We start from the raw sequence: 25,186 nt of genomic DNA, 5'->3' as shown, positions 1-25,186 counted from the left end.
GAACAGGGGAAGTGGTAGCTCTATGGTTGAGGCTTTGGCTTAGAAGGATTGGTTTAGAACATCTTTTGCACAACATTTTGTCTCTTTTGCACAACACTTTGTTTACATTTTTGCTACTGATCACTTTGTCTTTTTACAACAGGTTTACTGGCAGAGCTATTTTGTGTTTTGTGTATTGTATTGCACTGTCTTTTGTGGTCTTTGCACTGTTTGCACCAGGTTGCACACATGCACTTTATGTGGCGAGGACTCTTACTAGTCTTTAGCCCTGTGTTTTCTGTTTCTGTGACTGTTGATGTATGTAGCATCAGGGTTCTGGAGGAACATTGTTTCATTTCACTGTGTACTGCGTCAGCTATAAATGGGTGAAATGACAATAAAAAGCCTCTTGACTTGAATAGAAGGGTGGGAGTTCAAGCCACGGAAATGCTAAGCTTCCACTGTTGGGCCCTTCACACTCTCCGCTCCAGGTATGCATTAGCATGGCCGCTCCCAGTATCTCAACAAGCTAGAATAAAATATTACTGTACTATAATTTATTCATTCATTCATTCATTCATTCATTCATTTTCTCCCGCTTATCCGTAATTCGGGTCGCGGGGGCAGCAGTCTAAGCAGGCCCCCGCCTTCGACTGCTGCCCAATCCTCACAGCACCGTCCCTTACGGTCCCTCCTGCAGGTGGTGAGCCCACGGGAAGGCGGCCCCACGTCACTCCGACGTCACGGACCTTGATATTTCCCCCGCAAGGGACCCCCGGAGCATAGATGGTTAAGGGCCTTGCTCAAGGGCCCAAGAGTGGCAGCCTGGCGATACCGGGGCTCGAACCCCAGACCTTCCGATCGGCAACCCATCGCCTTAACCGCTGGAGCCACCACTCCCCCTACTACTATAATTTAGTAAACAAATAATTTTCATGAACCACATGTACCTTGCTGTATTGTTGAAGGCACCACAGCCATGCATTTCTTTGCAGCGTTACTAGTAATATAAAGGAATGACAGATGACATGTTATTGTATGGATTTATTTGAAATCAAATACTTTTGTACAAATCAGTCCTGAGGACAGAAATTCAGAGCTTGAATGTTTTTTTTTTTTTTTTAGATTTTGTGATAGTTTAATATCTGATCTTGGTTTATTGGTGCAATGTGAACTATGTTTAAATGTTAATTCATTCTACATTATAGTAGAAGTTTATTGGTTTACAGTGAATGCACCTTATTTAGGAAACTACTTAAGTGGCAGTTGATCTCCTTAAACACATTAATTTGCTGATTTTGTTGACAAATTTTATAGACCATGAAATGATCTACAGTACCTGTGTGTACTTGAATGTGCCATGTTTAAATAGAGTGCATAGAAGCATGAATGAATAAATTGTGGGATCAAGTTGTGCTTCAGTGCTTTATTGTGAGCTCAAAAATAAATGATGCATAAAAAAAGCACGTACATACAGCATGTATATTACAATGCTGAACTCTTAGGGGGGTGGAGGAAACCTTCCAGCAATCACGCATAAACATTTACTGTAAATACCACCGTCATGCAGCCATCGTTCCCTATTTTTCATCTTTTCCACTCGTACATTAAAGATCACGTTTACCATATGGAGCAATTTGCTTATCAGCTACAGGTATCCTGTCTTTCAAAGCTATGAATAGGCAGATCTTATCCTGATATCCTTTCCTTTCTCTGCGTTTTTGGATATCAGAGCACTTTCTAGTATCTGCTTCCTGTTGTTGTCTAAATTATAATGTCACACTTCAGAACTTAATTTCACCAGTCCATGTTTTGTTTTTTTTTTCTTTTTAAAAAAAACAAAAAAATTGAGAATGAAATCATCCATTTCCTATTAAATGAACCACATCGAAACATATTATAAACTATAAATAAGTAAGATCTTCATCAGGGTCATAGTGGAGAATGTGCATACATGTAAATCCCTGTGAGAAACATACAAGCCTTCAGACATAAACATGTCGTCCATTTAGGAAATTCTTTATTAAGCAAAAGGAATGTGATTGTACATGGTAAATTTTTTTTTTAACACACTGCTGAAGGTTTTTCATGACAGATGAAATGTTCCTGAAATTATAAATACGACTATAGATGGATAAAACACATCCTGATTTTATTTAAACAGTCTTCATTAATAGGGAAAACAGCCTGATATGCACATTGTTGCACATCATAACTATGATGTTCGTCATTCTGGATTTTCCACATCGAGAAAAACTTTTCAATTAAATTAAAAACAAAACAAACAAACAAAAAAAAAGTAATATAAACGAAGGTGACCTTCTCAGCACAGAATTAATTTCAGGATGTTTCTGCACAATTCAAATTCACTCGTACAATCACGGATAAAAATTATACACAAAGCAAAAGAAAAAAAAAAATGCTTCTGCATCACATAAAGGATGGCGTTATGTTGGACAGCTCTGAGGAGTCCCTTGTCCTGCTGATCTGAAGTCACTGAAATGGATGTTTGGATGAAAGCTCCTCAGGTATGCCAGATGCAGCACGTTACCGAGATGCACGTTGTTTCAAGGGATCTTTTTACGATTTTTTTCAGTTCTGATCAGAGATCAAGTAAAGCTAAAGATACGCCAAGTCAATGAGGCTCCATTATTGGAGGTGTGGATCCTTATCGTTAAACCTGAATCTCCTTTTACAGATTTCTTTTCCAGCACAATTGATTACAGAAGGCGCTTTTAAAACAGTCAGCTCAGAATCTTTGTGTGTGTATATGCATGTGTGTTTCTCCGTATCGACTCAGCAAGCCCTCAGTAAGGTAATCTCCTGATTGTGTTTGAAAGGCTCCTTTATCCTCCCTGAAGTTTCTTCTCCAGTCGGTCCAGCTTGGCCAGGTTCTCCTTAAGCAGCTTGGAGCCAGGAGAGAGCTCGAGAGCTCTTTGGTAGTACGTTCTTGCTGCTACATAGTCTCCCTGAAAAAATAGAAGCACATCTTGAATGAATAAATAATTCCACCCTCCTCAGTATTCATTATACAGTGAGGAAAATAAGTATTTGAACACCCTGCTATTTTGCAAGTTCTCCCACTTAGAAATCATGGAGGGGTCTGAAATTGTCATCGTAGGTGCATGTCCACTGTGAGAGACATAATCTAAAAAAAGAAATCCAGAAATCACAATATATGATTTTTGAACAATTTATTTGTATGATACAGCTGCAAATAAGTATTTGAACACCTGTCTATCAGCTAGAATTCTGACACTCAAAGACCTGTTAGTCTGCCTTTAAAATGTCCACCTCCACTACATTTATTATCCTAAATTAGATGCACCTGTTTGAGGTCGTTAGCTGCATAAAGACACCTGTCCACCCCATACAATCAGTAAGAATCCAACTACTAACATGGCCAAGACCAAAGAGCTGTCCAAAGACACTAGAGACAAAATTGTACACCTCCACAAGGCTGGAAAGGCTACGGGGAAATTGCCAAGCAGCTTGGTGAAAAAAGGTCCACTGTTGGAGCAATCATTAGAAAATGGAAGAAGCTAAACATGACTGTCAATCTCCCTCGGACTGGGGCTCCATGCAAGATCTTACCTCGTGGGGTCTCAATGATCCTAAGGAAGGTGAGAAATCAGCCCAGAACTACACGGGAAGAGCTGATCAATGACCTGAAAAGAGCTGGGACCACCGTTTCCAAGGTTACTGTTGGTAATACACTAAGATGTTTGAAATCATACGTGGCACGGAAGGTTCCCCTGCTTAAACCAGCACATGTCCAGGCACGTCTTAAGTTTGCCAATGACCATTTGGATGATCAAGAGGAGTCATGGGAGAAAGTCATGTGGTCAGATGAGACCAAAATAGAACTTTTGGGTCATAATTCCACTAAACGTGTTTGGAGGAAGAAGAATGATGAGTACCATCCCAAGAACACCATCCCTACTGTGAAGCATGGGGGTGGTAGCATCATGCTTTGGGGGTGTTTTTCTGCACATGGGACAGGGCGACTGCACTGTATTAAGGAGAGGATGACCGGGGCCATGTATTGCGAGATTTTGGGGAACAACCTCCTTCCCTCAGTTAGAGCATTGAAGATGGGTCGAGGCTGGGTCTTCCAACATGACAATGACCCGAAGCACACAGCCAGGATAACCAAGGAGTGGCTCTGTAAGAAGCATATCAAGGTTCTGGCGTGGCCTAGCCAGTCTCCAGACCTAAACCCAATAGAGAATCTTTGAAGGGAGCTCAAACTCCGTGTTTCTCGGCGACAGGCCAGAAACCTGACTGATCTAGAGAAGATCTGTGTGGAGGAGTGGGCCAAAATCCCTCCTGCAGTGTGTGCAAACCTGGTGAAAAACTACAGGAAACGTTTGACCTCTGTAAATGCAAACAAAGGCTACTGTAACAAATATTAACATTGACTTTCTCAGGTGTTCAAATACTTATTTGCAGCTGTATCATACAAATAAATAGTTAAAAAATCATACATTGTGATTTCTGGATTTTTTTTTTTTTAGATTATGTCTCTCACAGTGGACATGCACCTACGATGACAATTTCAGACCCCTCCATGATTTCTAAGTGGGAGAACTTGCAAAAATAGCAGGGTGTTCAAATACTTATTTTCCTTACTGTATATTAAAATATAACAAGAGAATGTTAAAAAGGGGGGAAAACACAGTTCAACAACAAGCTAGCCACTCCTAGATCTGCCCGCTTTATCCCAGCCTGCATATGTATGAGGTTCTCTTCGATTGGAAGCCCCTCTGTGCAGCTTGGGATGGTTTTTACATCCACGACTTGGGGATCCATACAGGAGCTTTGAGGATGGATTAAGCCTCTAGTTAATGTCAACAGTCTGCTACACTGACACGGGACAACAGTGTGCATTTGATCATCACTGCACACCTCAACATCAGTTAGCTGTAATAAATGGACATTCGGTGCCTTCCGGATAAGGATGGGGTTCCCCCTCTTGAGTTTGTTTCCTCTTAAGGTTTCTTCCTTATGCCATCTCAGGGAGTTTGTCCTTGCCACAGATGCCATCCGCTTTGCTAATTAGGGACAAACTTACACTTTTAAAGAACAATCCTATTCTTGTTTTTTACCACATTATCTGTGTAAAGCTGCTTAGAAACAATGTCCATTGAATTCAAAATAAATTAAACTGAACTTCTCTAGCAATATGTAGTTCTTTATTAAACTGAGATAGAAAAGCACAACGATAGAGGCACACAAATGTATAGAGAAGAAGCAGAATTACATTTTTCCTTTACTTGAACTATGAAACCAAAAACCTGTTCCAGCATGACAATGCCTCTGTGCACAAAGCCAGCTCCATGAAGATATTTTTTTACATGGGCTGGAGTGAAAGATCTTAAATGGACTTTGCTTTAATCTGACTGCACCCCAGGCCTCCTCCACCTCATCAAAATGAGCAAAAACATCTCCAAAAGCAGTCCAAAATCTAGTGGAACATCTTCCTAGAAGAGTAGAGATTATTCTAATAGCAACATGGAGACATGGGATGTTTGGAAAGCACATATGGACCTTATAATCCTAATTAATCTTTTGTTTGTGTTGAAAAAGAGAATTTTTCAGCCAGAAAAGTGACTCTTTATCTTCAGATCAAAATCTTGAAATTAAGAAAATTGACCCAAACAATCTGATTTTATATTTATGAAATAAAAAAAATGAATAATCTAAATGTTCCATGTTCCATCCAAAAGAAATGAAGTGAAATGGGAAAGAAGGGAAAGAAGGGTCCGGGCGAGGGGGTGGGTCAGCGAATAGTAAATTGCTCTTAAAAACTGGTGAATTTGTTAACAAACTTGCAACAAACAGTTTGTCAGGTTGTATTAACACGGGCCAATGATTCTATGCTTTGATACTATGCGTATGCCAAGAGAGCCTCCATACCTTTATATGCTGTATCCCACCCATGTTCATCCAAGCTTGTGATTGGTCAGGCTTCAGTGCAACAGCGAGTTTGTAGCTCTATGAAAGAAAATCAGGCAGATTCACCTTCAGTAACAACTCTAACACACACACACTCGATATTTGCGCACACATACGAATCCTTCTTGATTTCTTCAATATCAGCAAATTATTTTCCAGGGCTTTCCCCCAAAAAAGATCTCCATACATAAAAGCTCTTGCACATGAAAGAACAAGTGCCAACCTTAATGGAAAAATCTACGTAACTGACCCAGATAATTAACATGGCAAGTAACAATTCTTTTTTGTTTAAACTTCTTTAAAATCAGTATGCATTACCCTTATGAGAGAACTCATGCAAATCTGCCAACTGCACAAATTAATAAAACAAGAGGATGCAAAAAAGGGGGGAAAACACAGTTCAACTACAAGTTAGACTTTCCACAATCGTGTTCAAAAACCTACAGTGCACATACACTATACAGGGAAAAAAAAGTACTGGGACACCTGACTTTTCCAGCTGTATGTGGTTCTTCCCCAAACTGTTACAACAAAGTTGGACACAATTGTATAGAATGTGGATGTGGTGGCATGAAACGAAGTCAGCTCCATGAATATACGGTCTACATGGGCTGGAGTGGAAGATCTTGAGTGGCCTGCTATAGAGATTTGATCTCAACTCTATTGAACACCTTTAGGATGAATTGGAACGCACTCTCAAGTCCTTCAGTTTGCTCCAATATAAGCAAATTATGTTCCAGGACTTTTTCCCAGTTCAAGTGCGATTCAGCGGAGCTTTAGTCCTTCAATCTGCCCAGCTTTCTCATCTCGGCTCAAACAGATCAGCTCCCATAGGTTCTACATTCATGCTAATACAAAAATGAATGCCATCTCCGCTACTCCTACGTTAGCGTTCTCCTGTATATGATCTTCACCGGGAAAATTGCGAATGAGAAAAGAAGCACCCATGAAAACCTGATTTTATGCCATTGCGACTGCTCAGACGCTGATTTCTTAGAGGAACAATTACAACTAAAAAAATTAAGTAACAATGACAAAGTGCAACATTTTATTACAAACATATTGTCAGAGAAGAAAAGACATAATGAAGCAAAAACATAAAATGAATGAGAAAAAAGATAAGCGTTTTGCCTTGATGATTTTCCTGTATTGAAAATCCATGAACACATTCGGACCAATCAGAATGGAGCCTTCCAATAATTTAACAGCGCTGCAATGTAACAAAATCAGTCTATTAATATCTCTGAGGTAAACTGACTTACTAAAACTCGTCCAGGATTTTCATGAAAAAATTAATTCCCCCCCAGGTCTAATGTTTTTTGTCACATGACCCAAACAGTCTTTCCTCATTGTGTGTACTCTCTTTAGGTTCTTATTATTTTAGTCTCCTTCATTGTAGACATCCCAGCACCAAGTAACTCTATACTGTATTTATATTGACCCAAAACTGTCTAACGGAATTGAATACATCTTTGTCAACCTGCAAACCTGAGAACAGCCTTCAACGGCCAAAATAGGACACAGGCGAGGACCAGAAGAGCTGGAATCTATCCAAGCCTGAGGAGAACAGCCAAGAGAACTGTATTTACAGGAAAGTAGTAAGATTACCAGATCAGGCAAGCTAAAACAGAACCGAGCTGAGAAAGGTAAACATCAAGCTTGATTAACACTTGGACTACGGGAATTCTCTGAAAACGTTTCATGTCTGGTTTGAGATAAAATGACTTGGTTATTTCAGTGTCGGTTATCGGACTGTTGGAAGGAGACATCAAGACGAGGCGGCATGTTTGAACTCTCTCTCTCTCTCTCTCTCTCTCTCTCTCTCTCTCTCTCTCTCTCACATACACGAACACAAAATGAACTAACCCTCACTGCATTGGAATTCTTCTTCTCAAGCTGCAAACATCTTCTGAAGACTTTCTTTTCTTTTTTCACCTCCTTATTGTGTTTGTTTAATTAAAAAAAGACTCAAAGCTGTGCACTAAATAAAGTGGAGGAGCAGCAAAAGAAAAGAAACAGCCGAGAAAGATGGGTGAATGAAAAAAAAAGAAAAAAGAGAAAAAAAAAAACAACGTATAAAGATTGAGAGAGAAAGAGAGAAAAGAAGAGATGTGGGGGGTGTTTGGTCAAAAGCACCTCAAAAGCTCTGTCCAGCTCATTCATCTCACGGAGTTGGTTGCCCATGGAGAAGTGAAGCTCCGCTTTCACTGAGGGGTCCATCGGCTCCTGCTGCAGCGCTCTATCTAAAGCGTCCAAAGCCTGTAACAAACACAAACAGTAAAATATTCCACTTTGTATAAATCCTTTTATACAGATTTTACTAATTTCATCATCTGGCCATTTTGTAATTAGTCATAGCCACAGCTGCATCACATCTGCAAACCTTAATTAAACAAAAATTACTCACGCTCATCTGCAGTAATCGTCATGCAGTTCTGCTCCACACTGCATTCTATATTATTCAATTATTCTTAATGTAATCCATTGTATATCCCAGATTATCTTTACATTTAAAAATCATCTGTATATACAGTGTATAACTTTTGTCAAGTTAGTTATGTACATATCCTTTATTGTACATTTACACATCCTGCACTTATCTTATATAACTTCAAACAATTGTTCATATGTTTATATTTATTCTTAGTGTACCCTCTCTCTCTCTTGCATACACACACACACACACACACACACACACACACACGTATCTAACAATACGCTAAACTGAATTTTTTTACACTACAATAGTAAACTAGTAAAAGTTATTTTCTATACAGTATTAAAAAAAAAAAAAATATATATATATATATATATATATATATATATATATATATATATATATATATATATATATATATATATATATATATATATATATATATATTAATGAAAAAAAAAGCAAGGCCGCAGTATGTGTTTTTCAGGTTTCCATATTGAGCTAATTAAAGCATTCACATGACAATTATTTCTTGCCACAGCCACCACTGACTCTCTCATTAGGGACAAACTTTTACATTCTTTAACATTAGATCTCTCGTTAAACGCGCTTTACAAATAAAAATGAATTCAACTGAATTGAACAAGCAGAATAATTGAATAAATAAACTTCATTCTGATTGTTTTATTCAGACTCGCAGTGCATAAAGTAAAATAAAAAAATGCACAAGTCTATAACAGTTAGCTTATTCAATATTACTGCCCAATATAATATCTCTGGCCAAGCCTTCATTGGCGCAACTAAAGTGGGCATGTTGGAAACGCAGGGGCCGATAATTTCGCATTCTGTTGCTGTGAGAGCTGCACAGCTCTCTGTAGGACAAATGCTGATTTTTTTCAGCTTAGGCTGAATCAGAAAAGGCAAGGAAAGGCTTTGTGTACTCATTCACTGATTCAACTCAGTCCAGGTGCCTGGAGGGTTTGTGGTCAAACCTTCAGTATAAAATAGTCAAAAATAGCAGAAAGAGATAAAGACAGGTAGCAAAACAACCGAAAAAAAAAAAAAAAAAAAAAAAGCCCTTGTTACAATGCCAAACCATCTAATTCTGTAGTCACATGAAGAAAAATCACCAGTGCCTAGTAGGTACACTTGTCTCCATGTGTTTGTCTGCCAGAACTGTGCAACTGCTATATAAGTACGTAAGTAACTAATATAAACCTGAATCCAGAGTCTTGACAAGAAATATTAAATTGTAGTGCATTGCTATTTTTTTTGTCTTGTCCAAATATTCACAGCAGTTTAAAAAAAAAAAAGAACAAAATGTGTCTATTTTTCCCACTCCAGGAAAAAAAAAAACTGTAGACTACAGCGCAAGAGCTTTGCAGCTATAAATATTGTAAAATGCAAATTCGATATTAATTAACACTCAGTGTTTTAACATGCTTGAGTCTTACAATACTGAACTCCAACACAAACCTCAGTGTAGTTTCCCTGCTTGCTGTAGATTGCAGACAGCAGGCGGTAACACTCTATACAGCTGTTGCTTTTCGAAATGATACCCAGAGTCATTTCCTCGGCTTCTTTTGTGCGGCCTGCCATCGCCAACACCTGCGCCTGTACAGACATAAAAAGAAAGAAAGTCTTGCGCATTAGGCGGCACAAAGCGCGAATCAGACGCTGATGTAAATCGCAGCACGAGGTCTGCAGAGACTTCATCACACTATATTATATATATATATATACAGTGAGGAAAATAAGTATTTGAACACGCTGCTATTTTGCAAGTTCTCCCACTTAGAAATCATGGAGGGGTCTGAAATTGTCATCGTAGGTGCATGTCCACTGTGAGAGACATAATCTAAAAAAAAAAATTCAGAAATCACAATGTATGATTTTTTAACTATTTATTTGTATGATACAGCTGCAAATAAGTATTTGAACACCTGAGAAAGTCAATGTTAATATTTGGTACAGTAGCCTTTGTTTGCAATTACAGAGGTCAAACGTTTCCTGTAGTTTTTCACCAGGTTTACATACACTGCAGGAGGGATTTTGGCCCATTCCTCCACACAGATCTTCTCTAGATCAGTCAGGTTTCTGGCCTGTCGCTGAGAAACACCGGAGTTTGAGCTCCCTCCAAAGATTCTCTATTGGGTTTAGGTCTGGAGACTGGCTAGGCCATGCCAGAACCTTGATATGCTTCTTACAGAGCCACTCCTTGGTTATCCTGGCTGTGTGCTTCGGGTCATTGTCATGTTGGAAGACCCAGCTTTGACCCATCTTCAATGCTCTACCTGAGGGAAGGAGGCTGTTCCCCAAAATCTCGCAATACATGGCCCCGGTCATCCTCTCCTTAATACAGTGCAGTCGCCCTGTCCCATGTGCAGAAAAACACCCTCAAAGCATGATGCTACCACCCCCATGCTTCACAGTAGGGATGATGTTCTTGGGATGGTACTCATCATTCTTCTTCCTCCAAACACGTTTAGTGGAATTATGACCCAAAAGTTCTATTTTGGTCTCATCTGACCACATGACTTTCTCCCATGACTCCTCTGGATCATCCAAATGGTCATTGGCAAACTTAAGACGTGCCTGGACATGTGCTGGTTTAAGCAGGGGAACCTTCCGTGCCATGCATGATTTCAAACCATGACGTCTTAGTGTATTACCAACAGTAACCTCGGAAACGGTGGTCCCAGCTCTTTTCAGGTCATTGACCAGCTCCTCCCGTGTAGTTCTGGGCTGATTTCTCACCTTCCTTAGGATCATTGAGACCCCACGAGGTGAGATCTTGCATGGAGCCCCAGTCCGAGGGAGATTGACAGTCATGTTTAGCTTCTTCCATTTTCTAATGATTGCTCCAACAGTGGACCTTTTTTCACCAAGCTGCTTGGCAATTTCCCCGTAGCCCTTTCCAGCCTTGTGGAGGTGTACAATTTTGTCTCTAGTGTCTTTGGACAGCTCTTTGGTCTTGGCCATGTTAGTAGTTGGATTCTTACTGATTGTATGGGGTGGACAGGTGTCTTTATGCAGCTAACGACCTCAAACAGGTGAATCTAATTTAGGATAATAAATGTAGTGGAGGTGGACATTTTAAAGGCAGACTAACAGGTCTTTGAGGGTCAAAATTGTAGCTGATAGACAGGTGTTCAAATACTTATTTGCAGCTGTATCATACAAATAAATAGTTTAAAAATCATACATTGTGATTTCTGGATTTTTTTTTTTTTAGATTATGTCTCTCACAGTGGACATGCACCTACGATGACAATTTCAGACCCCTCCATGATTTCTAAGTGGGAGAACTTGCAAAATAGCAGCGTGTTCAAATACTTATTTTCCTCACTGTGTATATATATATATATATATATATATATATATATATATATATATATATATATATATATATATATATATATATATAAATAAAAAGTTATGTATATGTTGTTGTGCAGTACAGACATGGATGTTTTACATGGCGAGATTAAAAAACAGCCGAGCAAGATCTCACCAGAGCAAGCCAGACGTCCTTGTTGTCTGGCTGCAGTGCCGCGGCTTCTTGGTACAGCTGCAGCGCCTCCTCATAGCGACCAGTGTTATAGTACAGCGCTCCCAGAGGAGTCAAGATATCCACCTTACGCACCACCTGCAGCGCCCTGCACACACACACACACACACGCACCTCAAAAATAATTTTTTTGTAAATTATTATATATCTTCATCTTAATGAAGAGGGTGAAGTCCACAGGAGTTCAGTCTGGCGAGTAGGGTGGGTGTGGAAGTGAGATCGTGTGGATTGTTGTCCTAAGATCATCATGCACAAGTTGCTGAATGGTTTAGACATTTTCTGGGGTCGAGCATGTTCAAGGTCTTCCTGATCACGCAGAATTTCCTGTTTGCGCTTTGTTCTAAATTGCTGTCCATGATGAATATCAACAGTTAGCACCATTAGTCTAGACCTTTTTTTTTTAATACAACCTTGTAAATATCAAAAAATATATACAATTCAATATATAATACATATTTGCAATAACTGGTTACATTCCAGGAGCACTGAATGTTTTTTAGTGCTGTAGATGGAGTGACGGGTGCAGGGTTCAGTTTAACATGCAAACAAAGTACCAAGGTCATGAATTTGCATTGCATGAGGGTGCTTTTTAAATATGCAACGTTCACTCTGCTGGAATGAAGCCCCAGTGTCTTTACATCCTCTGTGTGATTCTTTAGGCAAGTAAGAACTTTTTTCTGAATCGATTAACTGAAGGGTGAGCAGTTCCACTGCAGTAAGAAAGTGTACCATTTCCGAATCACTTCACACACACACAAAAAAAAAAAAGAAGCAAATCAAACACGCTGAAGGATCAGGAGAAACGATTCCACTGCCTGAGTAACTAAAACTAATTTTTATTTTTCCCTCTATAATGTTGGAGGTTAATTTTAACTGAAGCTCTTGTCATTTTCACGATTTTATGTGCTGTGCTGCTGCCACATGATGGTCATTTTTATTAGGAGCAAAAGTACATGCTATTCTTTTTGTTCTAATACATGCAAGATAAAAGTTTGTTTAGATCGTTAAAAAAAAAAAAATCGAAATATGTGAAATTACCTACAATTTATGTTTAAACCGATTAAGATCTGGTTTTCTTGAGAACTGAAAAGTCACACTGATGTTCACTCCCTTTCCTTTTATTTTTGTTTTATTCCTGTTTATTTTGTCAAGTTGGTGAAACCGGAACATCTGGTTGAACATCAGCAACTGCTTTTTAACACTTTCAAATAAACCCTTCACTTCCTGTTTATTTATAGCTTTCAACCGCCATACAGGAGCTGCCTCTCTCATTTCACGCATATTAATCATCTAAAGACATTACTTCATGCACTAAATTTACAATTATGTTAACTTGAGAAGTTTATCTTTTAGACAAAAATTGAACGAGTTCCTCAGCTTACCGTTTATACCAGATCTCTGCCTCTTTGTTGCCATTAGAGGAACGCAGCAGACGGGCCAGATTCACCATGGCAACGTAGTGAGAGGGCTTCAGCCGCACGGCATGCTGGTAATGAACGGCTGCTCGCTCGCCATCACCTGAGAGAGGACCATAAGTATGTAATACTGGGACCGGAATATTATTATTACCTGATCTGACAGAAAAAATATATACAGCCGACTCAAATTTTAACTGAATTTAAGTTTAGTACATTTAAACAACTGGATGCAAATGCATTGATGAGCTTTGTTTTTTAATGAAAATATAAAAACCTCAGAAAACCTAATATATAATAGAAGTTGTTTTAAAGCAGACCAAAATGATTAAAACCCTTAGAAAATGTATAAAATAAAATATATATACTGTATATATAAAAAATATCTAAAATGTCACCAATACAAACTACAATACAACTGCTGTGCTTTTTTCAAATAACACTCCTTAGTGTTAGAGGGTGATTAATGTTGCTTTATTAGCTCCTTTCTTTTTTACGAAGGGTGCCAATAATTCTAGAGTGGACTGTGAATGCTGTTTGGCTGTCGTTGAGGTAGAGTAATAATGGGACTCTGACCCGTGTCCACCAGGAACACTCCATAATTGTTGTGCAGGTCAGAACTGTCTGGACAATTCTCGATTCCCTCTGTGTAAATCTCATTCGCTTCTGCAAACCGCTTCTGCAACCACACACACACACACACACACACACACACACACACACACACACACACACACACACACACACACACACACACACACACACACACACACACACACACACACACACACACACACACACACACACACACACACACACACACAAAACAGTCAAAAACTGAAAAACAGCTTTTATTCTTTAAATGGTTCCTAAATACCTCAGCTGGAAAAACATATATGGAATAGATATATTGAATAGAAAGGTGTTGTAAGGATCAACAGATACACAGAGAGAAGGACAGACCTGGTCAGCGTAGAGAGAAGCTAAGCTGGAGTAGGCGTCAGCAAACTGTGGCCCGAAGCGAATAGATTCTTTTAGCATGTGCTCAGCTTTATCCTCCTTCCCCTGGGCCCTGCACAAGATCATTACAGCTTTTATTAGAAGACTGGACAGGCACAATATTAAACTGTGCTTAAGTAGTGTTAGTCGTACAGTACACAGTGAAACGAAACAACGTTTCTCCAAGACCAAGGTGCTACATAAGACAACACAGAGTTACATGGGACACAGAACTAACTAAGACATAAGCAGACCTACACACAGGACTATATTCAGTATGGAGAGTTACTTTGACAGAATTTGGTATATGTTTTTAAAAATGTAGTTTGTTTATCCAAACTTTCATTGCCACATGTTTCTCTTCACTAATTGGGGATTTCTCCTTTGCCTTTGTGATCCAATTCATCCTAGAGCAGTTCAAAGGGATTTAGGTCCAGTGACTGGGCAGGCCATTGAATCAGACGCTTTAGACCTTCTTTGTCTTGTTGTATAATGAAATCGATTCCAACGAGCCGCAGTCCAGACAGAATTCCATGGTGTGGAAGTATGGAATGGCAGCTAAGTTGGTTCAGTATTCCTCTCCCCAACCTTCTCTGCTCCAAAACAACCCCGAACCATAAATCTTCCACTTTCATGTTTGACTGTAGGGGTGAGGCAGTCTGCTAAACATCATCTCTCCTGTTCTCTCTTGAATAAGATTTTCTGTTAAAGCCAATAATGTAAAATTTAAACTCATCTGTCCACAGAAATGTCCTAGTTTAAAAGCATGCCTAGTTTGCTGCATAAAAGCAAAAGGAAAATTGGTGTTTCCGAACTTTTGACAAGCACTGTATCTCTCAATAAGCAGGATAATATTTCTATTTGTCCTTGAGATTGATAAACAGCACTTAAAATACAAAAAGTGTTGTGGTTCTGTAGTCATGCTGAAGGTGAACACTAAGCAGTAAAAGGGCACTTATATTTTTGCTCCTCTTACCCCCTAACAGGATATCACTTTTATTGCATTGCATTTTTTTACATCATGCATTATTTTTTTTTTTTTACCAATTTTTCCTTTTACAACTTATTTGGTGTTAGTTCTTTTCTAAACTTTCAGCCTAATTTACACTATATAGCAGCATAACTGTGTTATTCTTATAGGGTTTTCTATCATCTCTTGAAAGTCTCTGTATATACAGTAAGTATGTATGTTACTTGAGAAGGTTGCCCAGGTTGAAGAGTGCACGGTTGTGTTGGGGGTTTATGTCAAGCGCTTTTCTGTAGTAGAGCTCGGCCTCCTTTGTGTCGTGAGTCAGTGTGCCCAGGTTGTTCATGGCACTGGCATGACGAGGATAAAGCCTACGTGGGGCAGAGGGAGGGAGGGGGGGGGGGGAGAGAGAGAGAGAGAGAGGTGTATGGAGACTTCATTAAGCTGCTTGAGGATTACAGCCTCATTTCTCACTACAGATTTCTGCAAATAACAAACGAAGGGAATCACAGGAGAGACATTTTTAAATAGATGATTTCAGGCCAAATAACAATATACACTAGGTCTTTTTTACACTTTACTTTTTACACTAGGTCTGCATTTTCTTCAGCAAGTATAATTGCTGCCTTACAGCTCAATACTTCCTGGTTTTATCCTGAACTTCCCTGAGTGTGCTCTGTATCTCAAAGGTTCCCTCTGAGTTAACTGGTTTTCTCCTACCTTCCATTAACAGCCAATGGCTGATTGTGCACTGTAAATGTGTGTGTATGGTCTGTCCTATTGATGAACTGGTGTATCAACCAGAGAAAATTCACATTTTGTACCCAGTGCTCCTGAGATAAGCTCGCATATGACTGGCTAATATTGCTGTGATTGACAGGGGATTAATTCCTCCCACTTTTACTCTTTTGGATCCCATCATTAGGTAACAAACTATGTTTCATTTGCACAATCAAAACCAGCCATTTTTCATAGTCAAATAGGCCTCATTGGATTTCTTTCAAAATGTCCACAAACATTAGAGAACACTCGTGAACCATCATTATACCAACCAATTTTATAACAAATTCCAACAACAGATGTGGAATGTTCAGTTGGTCTGCTTATATTTCCAAAATAAACACAATTACTGTTCATTCATATACACACACACACACACACACACACACACACACACACACACACACACACACACACACACACACACACACACACACACACACACACACACACACACACACACACACACACACACACACACACACACACACACACACACTCTGACCTGAGGGCTGTTTTGTAATGGTAAATAGCTGCTTGGTTCTGTCCTTTGTCCTTCAGGAAGTTGGCATAGTTGTAGTGAACTTTTGCATTATGAGGTAATGTTTGAATACCAGATCTGAAAGTAAGTTTGGGGAAAAAAAATAACCCAGTAAAATTAATATCTGTTTAAAAAATAAACAAAAATACTGCCTACGCCCATGTGATCTTGTTTAAAGATAAAGAATACAACATCAGATTTTCCAAAACACACATTCAGTGACCTACGACACACTCGCACACACACACCTGAAGAGAGCTTCTCGGGAGAGCCAGATCTCATTCTGCTGCACAGTTTTCCAGGAGAACAGCAGGAGCAGCAGCAGCATGGAGATGGTGAGCGCTGCTGCACCCCAACGACTCAGCACAGCACACAGCCGGTTCAGCCCATGCACCACCAGAATGCAGTAACCCATACTGCAGAAGGAGAAAAACAGATGTATAAGACATTCAATGCATACAATTCCAATAAATCCTAAATTATTAGCGGCATATAAAAACCCTAGCAGAAATATACAAGTAAGCCACATTTTTTACATTTATTTGTAAGTACTTACAAATTTTTTTGTTTTAAGAATTTCTTATATATATATAAAAATAAATAAATATATATATATATATATATATATATATATATATATATATATATATACATACATAAACACACACACACACACACACACACACATATATCTATATATATATATATATATATATATATACATATATATACACATACATACATACATACATACACACACACACAGTGAGGAAAATAAGTATTTGAACACCCTGCTATTTTGCAAGTTCTCCCGCTTAGAAATCATGGAGGGTCTGAAATTGTCATCGTAGGTGCATGTCCACTGTGAGAGACATAATCTAAAAAAAAAAATTCCAGAAATCACAATGTATGATTTTTTTAACTATTAATTTGTGTGATACAGCTTCAAATAAGTATTTGAACACCTGTCTATCAGCTAGAATTCTGACCCTCAAAGACCTGTTAGTCTGCCTTTAAAATGTCCACCTCCACTACATTTATTATCCTAAATTAGATGCACCTGTTTGAGGTCGTTAGCTGCATAAAGACACCTGTCCACCCCATACAATCAGTAAGAATCCAACTACTAACATGGCCAAGACCAAAGAGCTGTCCAAAGACACTAGAGACAAAATTGTACACCTCCACAAGGCTGGAAAGGGCTACAGGGAAATTGCCAAGCAGCTTGGTGAAAAAAGGTCCACTGTTGGAGCAATCATTAGAAAATGGAAGAAGCTAAACATGACTGTCAATCTCCCTCGGACTGGGGCTCCATGCAAGATCTCACCTCGTGGGGTCTCAATGATCCTAAGGAAGGTGAGAAATCAGCCCAGAACTACACGGGAGGAGCTGGTCAATGACCTGAAAAGAGCTGGGACCACCGTTTCCAAGGTTACTGTTGGTAATACACTAAGACATCATGGTTTGAAATCATTCATGGCACGGAAGGTTCCCCTGCTTAAACCAGCACATGTCCAGGCACGTCTTAAGTTTTCCAATGACCATTTGGATGATCCAGAGGAGTCATGGGAGAAAGTCATTTGGTCAGATGAGACCAAAATAGAACTTTTGGGTCATAATTCCACTAAACGTGTTTGGAGGAAGAAGAATGATGAGTACCATCCCAAGAACACCATCCCTACTGTGAAGCATGGGGGTGGTTGCATCATGCTTTGGGGGTGTTTTTCTGCACATGGGACAGGGCGACTGCACTGTATTAAGGAGAGGATGACCGAGGCCATGTATTGAGAGATTTTGGGGAACAACCTCCTTCCCTCAGTTAGAGCATTGAAGATGGGTCGAGGCTGGGTCTTCCAACATGACAATGACTCGAAGCACACAGCCAGGATAACCAAGGAGTGGCTCTGTAAGAAGCATATCAAGGTTCTGGCATGGCCGAGCCAGTCTCGAGACCTTAACCCAATAGAGAATCTTTGGAGGGAGCTCAAACTCCGTGTTTCTCAGCGACAGGCCAGAAACCTGACTGATCTAGAGAAGATCTGTGTGGAGGAGTGGGCCAAAATCCCTCCTGCAGTGTGTGCAAACCTGGTGAAAAACTACAGGAAACGTTTGACCTCTGTAATTGCAAACAAAGGCTACTGTAACAAATATTAACATTGACTTTCTCAGGGGTTCAAATACTTATTTGCAGCTGTATCATACAAATAAATAGTTTAAAAATCATATATTGTGATTTCTTTTAGATTATGTCTCTCACAGTGGACATGCACCTACGATGACAATTTCAGACCCCTCCATGATTTCTAAGTGGGAGAACTTGCAAAATAGCAGGGTGTTCAAATACTTATTTTCCCTCACTGTATATATATATATGTTTGGAAAAATCTGACATATATACAGTTTATCTGGTAATATTTTCACATATGTCCTACATTCATTCATGATTAGCACAAAACAACCAGTCATCATCTTTGTGTTGAAAGCTGTTTGAGTTTTCCAAATGATGAAATTTCACAAGTCATATTCAGCTTAGCACAAGAATAATTCTTGCAGGTAATTTGGTTTAAGACGGTGAGAAAACGGTGCCGCAAAAGGATTTTTCACGGATGACAATCTGATTGCATTCGGTTTAATAAGTAAGGTCCAAATCCGTATAATTGTTTTACTGTGTGCAATGTTTATTTCGAAGGCATTTTTACTCTCTAGGAGGGTGCCATTAATTCTGGCGCAAAGTACGTTAAAGCTCTTTCCGCTATCGAATTGTAGGAAGGTTGTCCTCTCTCTGTTAGTTGTCTCCTGTCACTTTGGATAAAAGCATCAATGTAATGAATAAATGTGAATGGATATTGAGGATAAAGATGTTTTTGATTAGCTCTCGAGCGCATCACACCGGCAGCACTGCCCACCGCCTGGAAATCTAAAACCTGCCTAGAAAATGTAGCACTGAAGCCATTATATGTATCAGATACCTGAGAAATGGTAACACAGGTTCGAGCTGTTTTCTGAATCACATTATATGCTCATTATACTCCAGTGCACAGATACATAATTTCCACAGGCAAGACTGGTACATTCTGAAATCTCATGTAACTCGTGTGTGTGGGGGTGTGTGTGTGTGTGTGTGTTCGCTTCTCCATACTCACATAATATGTCAATAAGCTGAACAGTGCAAAAAGCATGCAATAGAGCACTGAGTGTGTGGGGGGGCGTATCTGTGTATGTGAAGTAAAAACAAAAGTGAGCTGAACAGGAGAAAAGATCTACAGATCGACAAAGAAAACGACAGATGCATGAACAGAGATGAGTGGAAATAAAAGGATTAGTCAGATACAGTGAGACAGATATACAAACAGAGTGAGACAAACAGATATGCATAAATAGGCAACAACAAAGAGACAGATATTTCTATATCTATAAAGAAAAAAAAAACGATAGTGAAAGAAAAGAATGGGATAAAGTAACTAACAGACAGACAGAGACATTGGGAAAGACACAGAAAACAGACCATGCTAGATAAAGGAAGAAACAGAAAACACGAGATTAAGAAGAGAGAGAGAGAGCACAAATAAGAAATGAGATAGAAGGCAAGAATGCAATGTGCATTAAAACTGCTATATAAATTGAAAGCAGAGCGATAGATAAAGAGAGTGAGAAACGACTGATACAGACAGAACCCATTAATAAAGGACATTGGTGGTATATGGTATAATCACGGCATAACCATGAAGAAGAAAAATGCAAACAAAAAAGAAGAGAAAATTTGCACCATAAAATCCAGAGAAAGTAAAAAAAAAACAATCAAACAAAAAAATAGTAGAATCAATCAAACAAAAAAAATAGTAGATAAAGAGTACTTAACCTAGCAAACGCTCACAAACACTAAAACAGTTCTCACTCTGTATCACACTTATACACAGGGCTTTTCACACCCATATCACTCTCTCTTAGAATTACACAGCATCTATCCACACAGCTCCTCTTTTCCATGAGGAAATAAATAACTTTGGAGCGAGTCACTTCTGTTTCATAATTAACACATAGATCCTCGTCCAACGCTAAAACTCACACACTGCAACATTTAAACCCAGGAGTTTTCTCAGGTCTATGTAAAGATCCAATGTCATTTCTTCATGTCCTACTCCCCACCCCAACAAGATCACCAAGATCATCAGTGCCTCAGCGTGTGTACTTAGCTAGCTTGGCCAGACTGCTTAGCTAATCAGAAAACACGTTTTTGTTGGGGGATTATACACTTTGTGATCTAGTAACTACTTGGTTTTGAGGCTATGAGCTAAAAGCAGGAATAGTATCAGTCTGCTACACATCAACATGAGACAAACTACAGGACACATAAGTGGCTTGTTACATGCTACTGTAGTGTGAGGTAAATTAGCTTTACCACTGCGTTTGCTAAATGACGTTTGCTTGCGAATAGCACAGGACTATAAAATAAAAGGGAATCAACCCTTCATGTTTTGGTGAAACATAACTGAAATCTCTTAAGGTGCGAAAGTATGTTATAGGCAAAAAAAGAAATTCTAATCGAAATCTGGTAATGAGGTTTAAAACGTACACAGCCATACACTACAGCTTGGTTTCTTTTGCAATGAATTACCCTTTACAAAAAGAAATTGTCGAGCAGAGTGTGAAAGCGTTCTGAAAAAGGAAGAATGTATGATACAGATATCCTAAAGTTTAATAAAAGCTCATAGCTTAAGTTCCATCAACCACATCACTGTGAGAAAAGCTTCACTGGAAGGACAGCTGTTAGCTAGATTATCTGCTAGCCAGCTACATAATAACCCGTGAGGTCAAGAAAAAAAATAAAATAAAATAAAACATAAAAAATCCACCATGCAGCTCCATGAAGATACTTGAATAGAAAATATAATTCTAAATTACAACCAGGTTTTAATAAAAAAAAATGATGTTTTGACTGACTGAATAAGATAACGCTGAGGTAACAATAACATAGCTAGCTAGTATTTACCTCAGCGTTCGCTGACATTACATGCAAACAATATCCAAAATACATATACTGTAAATGATTTTTAGGCTTAAATAAAATGAGTTGCCATACAAGTTCCTGTGAAGACATCAGTACGCCCAAAGCGACTTACTGTTATTACAGTTATACAACTAAGGTTAAGGGCCTTACCCAAGGGCCCAGCAGTGGCAGCTTGGTAGTGCTGGGATTTGAACCCATGACCTGCTGATCAGAAGTCCAACATTTTATCCACTGAGCTACCACTTCCCTGAACTAAAGAAATGAAAACTGTCTGCTTCGAATTATATTTAATATTTAGTAATACCTACTACCGAATTGGATGCTATAAACAATTCATCAATATTTTTACCAGTCAGAACTGAAAATTGAGAACAGCAATTTTGAGTTATACCCTATGTAGTGAGCATATAAAGTGAATAAGAGGTAAATTGCACCAAATTGTAACAAAGATTTTTCATGTAAAATAAAGATTAATGGTGCAGGAAGAAATAAAAGAAATGACAGTTAAGCTCTATTGCTAGTGTTTTCTGGGGAGGTAGAACATTTTGGGCTCATTATTATTCAACTATTAAGCAGCCTATAAAGTTTTAGTGTCATTTGAATGCAAATATAAGTGTGTTTTATTAGCTCAGTATGGTGAGAAGTTAAAACTGATTATCTTCTGCTAACATTTACCCACTCGTGTCCTAAAGCCAGGTTGAATGCCAGTGTGATCCATTACAGCATTAGCATTATGCCCTAAGGTGGCTGTGTGTGTGTGTTCGTGTGTGTGTGTGTGTGTGTGTTCATTACTACAGAATTAATTATGCATTATCCGCAAATGACCTTTTATTAAACGTTAGGCCTCGTTATTAAAATTGCTGTGTTCAATTACTTACCTAGGACACTAATGTCAGAGTCTCCCAGCTACACTATTATTTCTTGGAAATTGGGGAAGAAAGGCTCACTGAAGCAGATCACACTCTGCTAGAAACTGTGTGTGTGTGTGTTATTCTAACAGCACAAAAACGAAAGGGGAAAAGAAAAATACCACTAAAGCCAAATTCATACAGCGCTAGAAGGCAGAAAGAAATCCTTCCAGAGCATTAAAATATATGTATAGGGAAAGTGCACAAGGTGAAAATCTCCTCTTTGACACGTGGTGAGAATCTTTCTCGCCGAGAGCGGCTCGTTGAATGCGGTGTATATCGTTGAAAAACGACAGCAATTGTTGGGTAAAAAAAGAAAAAGAAATAAATTAAAAGAGCCACAGGACATGTGTAGTAAATAGGAAAAGGGTAAGGTTTCCCCCACACACACATACCATACATACACACACAAACCTGGGCATGTAGAGGACTCTCTCAGCCACCACAAATCCAACACGGAAGAACAGATTAGTAGCAGGGATAAAGGGGAAGACCAGGAACAGTATTCCCACCAGCACCTCCCTGCCCTTCATCTTCTGCAGAGAGAGAGAGAGAGAGAGAGAGAGAGAGAGAGAGAGAGAGAGAGAGAGAGAAAGAGAGAAAGAAAGAGAACGAGTGTTAAATCCTGGCCACCAATGAATGCTGGCGTATTACATAATTAAACTGCAGCCAATATCACCAATTCAATTCATTTTTTACTTGTATAGATCTTTTAACAAAAGTCTTGATCACAAAGCTGCTTTCCAGAAATCAGGATATTGAGTTAGTTCTTTAAACTAGAGCGGTGAGGAGAAAAAAAAAAAAAAAACTTTTGTTTAAAATCAGATATGATGCGGCATGTGTATGCCTAAAACATAAAAAAAATAAACTTAACATAAAAAAGGTTTATATGGACTTTGAGTTATTTAGTGCTTTTATCTAAGCTTTCTACAGCTTTTTCTTTTCTAGGTGCCTTTTTTTTTTTTTTTTTTTTTTTTTAAAAGCCATGAAGGAAAAAAGCACTAGAAAACCGAGTCCTCCATAGAAAGTCAAGAGTCCTCCGTAGCAAGATGACTACTTTGGCTTTATTCCTGTCTCATACATTTCACACAAACACAAAACAGCAGCATGACCCCATTCACACAGCAATGATTGCATAATTTTTGTCTGCCACTTCAGTTCAATTCAATTCACTGATGCAGCGATCTTAACAGTAGACACTGTCTCAAAGCCGCTATACAGAAATCTGGATGTAGCTGTAGTTCCTAGTGAGCAAAATAATAAAGTTCTATTTTTTCCATCTCGTGTAAATGGAAAACAATGGCGTTTCCAAATCCGGATTCTTTTTGCCCTTCCTGCAACTGCTTTCTATGAAAACATGAACACATGACAATAATGTAAAGAATTAATGCAGATATCACAGAAGTTTATTCTGCAGAGGAAAGATTCTTTACAAATTATACTGCAGCCTAAAAATTAACTGCTTGCTAATTATTTCAACTGGGTCGAGTGCAAAGCTCAGGCAATGTACATGCTCTGCAGTAGCGTGGATGTTGTGCCTTGATTTTTGTGCACTGCTGTTACATGGATTCGTCTTAATCAAACTCTGTCAATGCCACTGCACGGGTGACGAATCAGCATCAACACTGCCGACAACCTTACACACACCCGCACTCGGGTGATGCATTGTCTCTGTAACAGATATAGACATTTGTATATACATGTGGACAAGATGTATTGCTATGGCAACACCGAACGAAAAGGAACAGACACACATCCACAGTGATGCTGATGATGTTTTGTGTACACTGTTAAAAGGTAGTGTTGGGTCATGGTCATGAGGATGATGATGATGAGTATAATGGTGATGACAGCAGCATTAGCGCTTATCGGATCTCTTTTTGCCGCCATAGTAACAGAGTCAGAAGTCATCTGATTTCTTCCCGAAATGCCACCAGGTCAGAAAATGGTGTCAAATATAATAATCTTTGCTCCTGATCTTCACATTTTTAATTGTAAATGCCGACTGTTTGTGCGTGTGTGTGGAGATGAAACTGCAAATAAACAAAGGAACACACAAACACACAGCTTGCACACACTGGCCTAGACACACTATAAATAATTCAGCCAGAGGATATGAGATCTGCTCATCATTGAACAGACACTATCCCAAAACTGACATTGGTTAAGAACACCCCAACCCTTGGGACTTGGAGATCTGAGATCAGAAACTATACCAGATAACAGCTTGCACCATACACACACACACACACACACACACACACACAAGCATATGCGTTGTTCTGGGAGTTCAAGGATGACTGACTGACAGCCAAGAGTTTTTTAAAAGGAAGTAACTCGGTACTGCTGGGAAAATCCAAATCTATACTGCAGAAGTATAAGATACACAGTGCCCTATATGTGCATTATATATACACAAATATATCAGGACTCACTGTTAAAGTACTATTCAAAATGTCCTCCATATTTGCATACTCAAATGGGAAAAAAATCCACATCCAAATGTGAATCCAAAAGAATTCAAACTTTAACCATCTATATTAATGCCCACGAAAGAAGCGAGTTTCTCACAGGTTGGGTTTTTTTTTTTCAAACCTGGAGGTTTGGGTGACATGGTCATATG

General features: G+C 38.9%; 1 protein-coding gene across 1 annotated transcript in view; it reads right to left on the bottom strand.

Annotated features, from left to right (window-relative positions):
- Window positions 1-1,977: 1,977 nt before the first annotated feature.
- The window catches only part of tmtc1 (transmembrane O-mannosyltransferase targeting cadherins 1), a 47,104-nt gene continuing 23,895 nt past the window's right edge, over window positions 1,978-25,186 (bottom strand). Inside the window, exons 9-20 of the mRNA XM_083528734.1 lie at window positions 22,978-23,099; window positions 16,896-17,063; window positions 16,612-16,725; window positions 15,554-15,697; window positions 14,324-14,432; window positions 13,937-14,039; window positions 13,328-13,463; window positions 11,889-12,033; window positions 9,851-9,988; window positions 8,074-8,196; window positions 5,899-5,976; window positions 1,978-2,948 (exon numbers count right to left, since the gene is read on the bottom strand). Coding sequence (XP_083384860.1) covers window positions 2,826-2,948; window positions 5,899-5,976; window positions 8,074-8,196; window positions 9,851-9,988; window positions 11,889-12,033; window positions 13,328-13,463; window positions 13,937-14,039; window positions 14,324-14,432; window positions 15,554-15,697; window positions 16,612-16,725; window positions 16,896-17,063; window positions 22,978-23,099 — 1,503 coding nt within the window. The 3' untranslated portion in view covers window positions 1,978-2,825. The remainder of the gene's footprint in view (window positions 2,949-5,898; window positions 5,977-8,073; window positions 8,197-9,850; window positions 9,989-11,888; window positions 12,034-13,327; window positions 13,464-13,936; window positions 14,040-14,323; window positions 14,433-15,553; window positions 15,698-16,611; window positions 16,726-16,895; window positions 17,064-22,977; window positions 23,100-25,186) is intronic.

Source organism: Silurus aristotelis (genome assembly GCF_946808225.1).
Source record: "Silurus aristotelis genome assembly, chromosome: 24".
NCBI lineage: Eukaryota > Metazoa > Chordata > Actinopteri > Siluriformes > Siluridae > Silurus > Silurus aristotelis.
The sequence above is the reverse complement of the archived record's forward strand: the minus strand, read 5'-3'. Positions and strand labels throughout refer to the sequence as shown.